This window comes from Diaphorina citri, unplaced genomic scaffold, assembly GCF_000475195.1.
Source record: "Diaphorina citri unplaced genomic scaffold, Diaci psyllid genome assembly version 1.1 scaffold5865, whole genome shotgun sequence".
In the NCBI taxonomy this organism is placed as follows: Eukaryota; Metazoa; Arthropoda; class Insecta; order Hemiptera; family Psyllidae; genus Diaphorina; species Diaphorina citri.
In genome coordinates, this window is record NW_007383241.1 from 3,209 (window position 1) to 5,954 (window position 2,746).

Genomic DNA, 2,746 nt, shown 5'->3' on the forward strand with positions numbered 1-2,746 from the left:
AAAAAAAATAGACTTTAACCACAAAGCTTCTAGGGTACTACTCACACACCTGAAAGCTATTGGAACAAAAGGAATAGGTAAAAGGAAAACACTTTAGAATCAAACAATTACCCATAATAACTGTATCAGCTTCTGTGAACTCCTCAATTATGTCACAAATTTTCAGTGCAAACATCAATAGTCCTTCGGGCATCTGAAGGGCAACTCGCTTGGCTTTCAGCTGTTGTATTCTCCACACAGATTTATAAATTTCAAAATCATAATTGCTCGGCAAATCTTCAATGGCTCTCTTCAGTTTTGGATTGTTGAGTATAGCTTCAGGTATTTTGTTGATGGATTTAATGTTGGGGGCACGGAAAACCTTGCGTTCCGTTTTTTTTATAAATTTCAAAATCATAATTGCTTGGCAAATCTTCAATGGCTTTCTTCAGTTTTGGATTGTTGAGTATAGCTTCAGGTATTTTGTTGATGGATTTAATGTTGGGGGCACGGAAAACCTTGCGTTCCGTTTTAGCTTTGACCACCACAATGGCATTGTCATCTGTAGAAGTAGACATGGTGTGTGTTGGATATCTGACAGCTGGGTAGTGTGATGTTGCACACAAATAACTTCAGTACCTGTGGATTGAATAAGAAAAATAGGATACCTAGAGTAAAGATTTGAAGTTTTCTCTCTTCGATTTCGGGACGATAAGACCATAGCAGTTACAGTTCCCTCTGTCAAACCTCTTAAAAAAAAAAAAAAAAAAAAAAAGAGATATTAAAAATTTTTCTAAAAAAAAAGAATATTTCACACACCACAAAAAAAAATTAAACTAGAAAATCTTGAGAATACCTAGGTGTCGCCACTATTTCTACTAAACTTGTTGAATTTAATGCCACCATGACACACAAGTGATAAGTACAATGGCTTAGGCCTGAATAAATAGCACAAGTAGCATTGAATTATAAAGCACAAGAGGAAAAACAAGTTGGACATAAAAGCACACAGGTGTAATCATGATTTTGGTTTAAATCAGGGATTCCCAAACTTTTTTGTTCGGCGCCACCTACACACACAAAAAAATGTTCACTGCCTACATAAAAAATATTTTTAAATTATGCTTGATGGCACTGAGCAGTACATATTTCAAATGCAGTATGTTCAATAATTAACTAATGTAGGTATGACTCTATGTATGTAGGCAGATACCTACAAACCGCGAAAAAACACACAATAGCAAAATTGGAAAGACATAGGTATCTATTTGGTGTTAACCTAAAAATTCTAAAAAAAAATAAATAATAATAATAAATTGGGAAAAATAGGATACCTAGGGTAAAGATTTGAAGTTTTACACATGATAGAGATATTAAAATTAAAAAAAAAAAAAAAATAAATAAAATAAACTGGAAAATCTTGAGAATACCTAGGTGTCGCCACTATTTCTACTAAACTTGTTGAATTTAATGCCACCATGACACAAGTGATAAGTACAATGGCTTAGGCCTGAATAATAGCACAAGTAGCATTGAATTATAAAGCACAAGAGGAAAAACAAGTTGGACATAAAAGCACATTAGGTTGACCAGATTTGGATAAGTCCTTCTATGGGAACAGACAGACAGGCGACACGACACCAAAGCAAATACAATAGTCCGTCCCTTATACCTTTTTATTACTAATGTAATAATAAAGGAAGGACAGACTAAAAACAAGCTGGGTCCGTCCCTCCGGGAATTTTTTAGACCGTAGTTTATTCGATCGTGATTAAAGAAAATCAGGTACCAATGTACCTACCTAATTTGTTTAATATTCAGTTTATTAAGTATCATTCTTGATTTGATTTTTTGATTTTACTTTCATGTAATGATTTAAAATCAAGACTAGAGCCCGTTCTCCCTTTATTTATTAATATTCTTGATTTGATTTTTCGATTTTACTTTCATGTAATGATTTAAAATCAAGACTAGAGCCCGTTCTCCCTTTATTCCCATTTGATTTTTCGATTTTACTTCATGTAATGATTAGACTAGAGCCCGTTCTCCCTTTATTCCTTTATTCCCAATATAATGTTAAGTCACCCATTCATTTATTGGTAACGCTAAAACCGGTCTTAAATTAACGACTGAAGTGTTATCTAAAACTTTCTCGCTTTGAGTTCATAGGTTGTCACAACAAATTTCAAGATCAGAGCTCATTTGTGTGAGAAAATGTGAAAAAAAATCCCCCAAAAACCAGTTTTTTTGGTTTTTTGCTTTATGGTTTTCTGGACAAAATTTGCACCACCATTTTCGTGTTCCTGGTAAAAAGACTTTTAATTTGATGTATAGGTCGACCAGGTTTGGATAAGTCCTTCTATGGGGACAGACAGACTGACCGACCAACCGAGTGACAGACACCGAAGCGAATACAATAGTCCGTCCCGAATACCTTTTTATTACTATTGTAATAATAAAGGAAGGACGGACTAATGAGTGACTATGTACCTACTTACCTTTAAATCAACAAGTCGGGTCACTTTCGAGATGGTTTTGGCTCATGGTTTTCCTTTCCACTCAAGGTAGGTTTTGACTTTAGTTTTGAACTGTACGTACCTGCCAATATCAGTAATTAAGGTGCGTGAAGTTAGCACCACAACTTTTGCTGCGAATTTGTACCAAAGCCCATCATTTAGTACCCATTTTGTTCCATCAAACCTATTTTTGTGTGTATTCACAATTTCATTATTTCACACACACCAACTTGCACCATATTCATTGCCAG

General features: G+C 34.6%; 1 protein-coding gene across 2 annotated transcripts in view; it reads right to left on the bottom strand.

Annotated features, from left to right (window-relative positions):
- The window catches only part of LOC103521750 (2-(3-amino-3-carboxypropyl)histidine synthase subunit 1), a 4,456-nt gene extending 1,841 nt beyond the window's left edge, over positions 1 to 2,615 (bottom strand). Inside the window, exons 1-3 of one of the 2 annotated variants that reach the window (XM_026832281.1) lie at positions 2,478 to 2,615; positions 498 to 618; positions 112 to 361 (exon numbers count right to left, since the gene is read on the bottom strand). In XM_026832281.1, coding sequence (XP_026688082.1) covers positions 112 to 361; positions 498 to 557 — 310 coding nt within the window. In that variant the 5' untranslated portion in view covers positions 558 to 618; positions 2,478 to 2,615. Of the gene's footprint in view, positions 1 to 111; positions 362 to 497; positions 619 to 835; positions 931 to 2,477 lie in introns of those variants that run through there. The other variant, XM_026832282.1, reaches the window with a different exon arrangement.
- Positions 2,616 to 2,746: the final 131 nt, after the last annotated feature.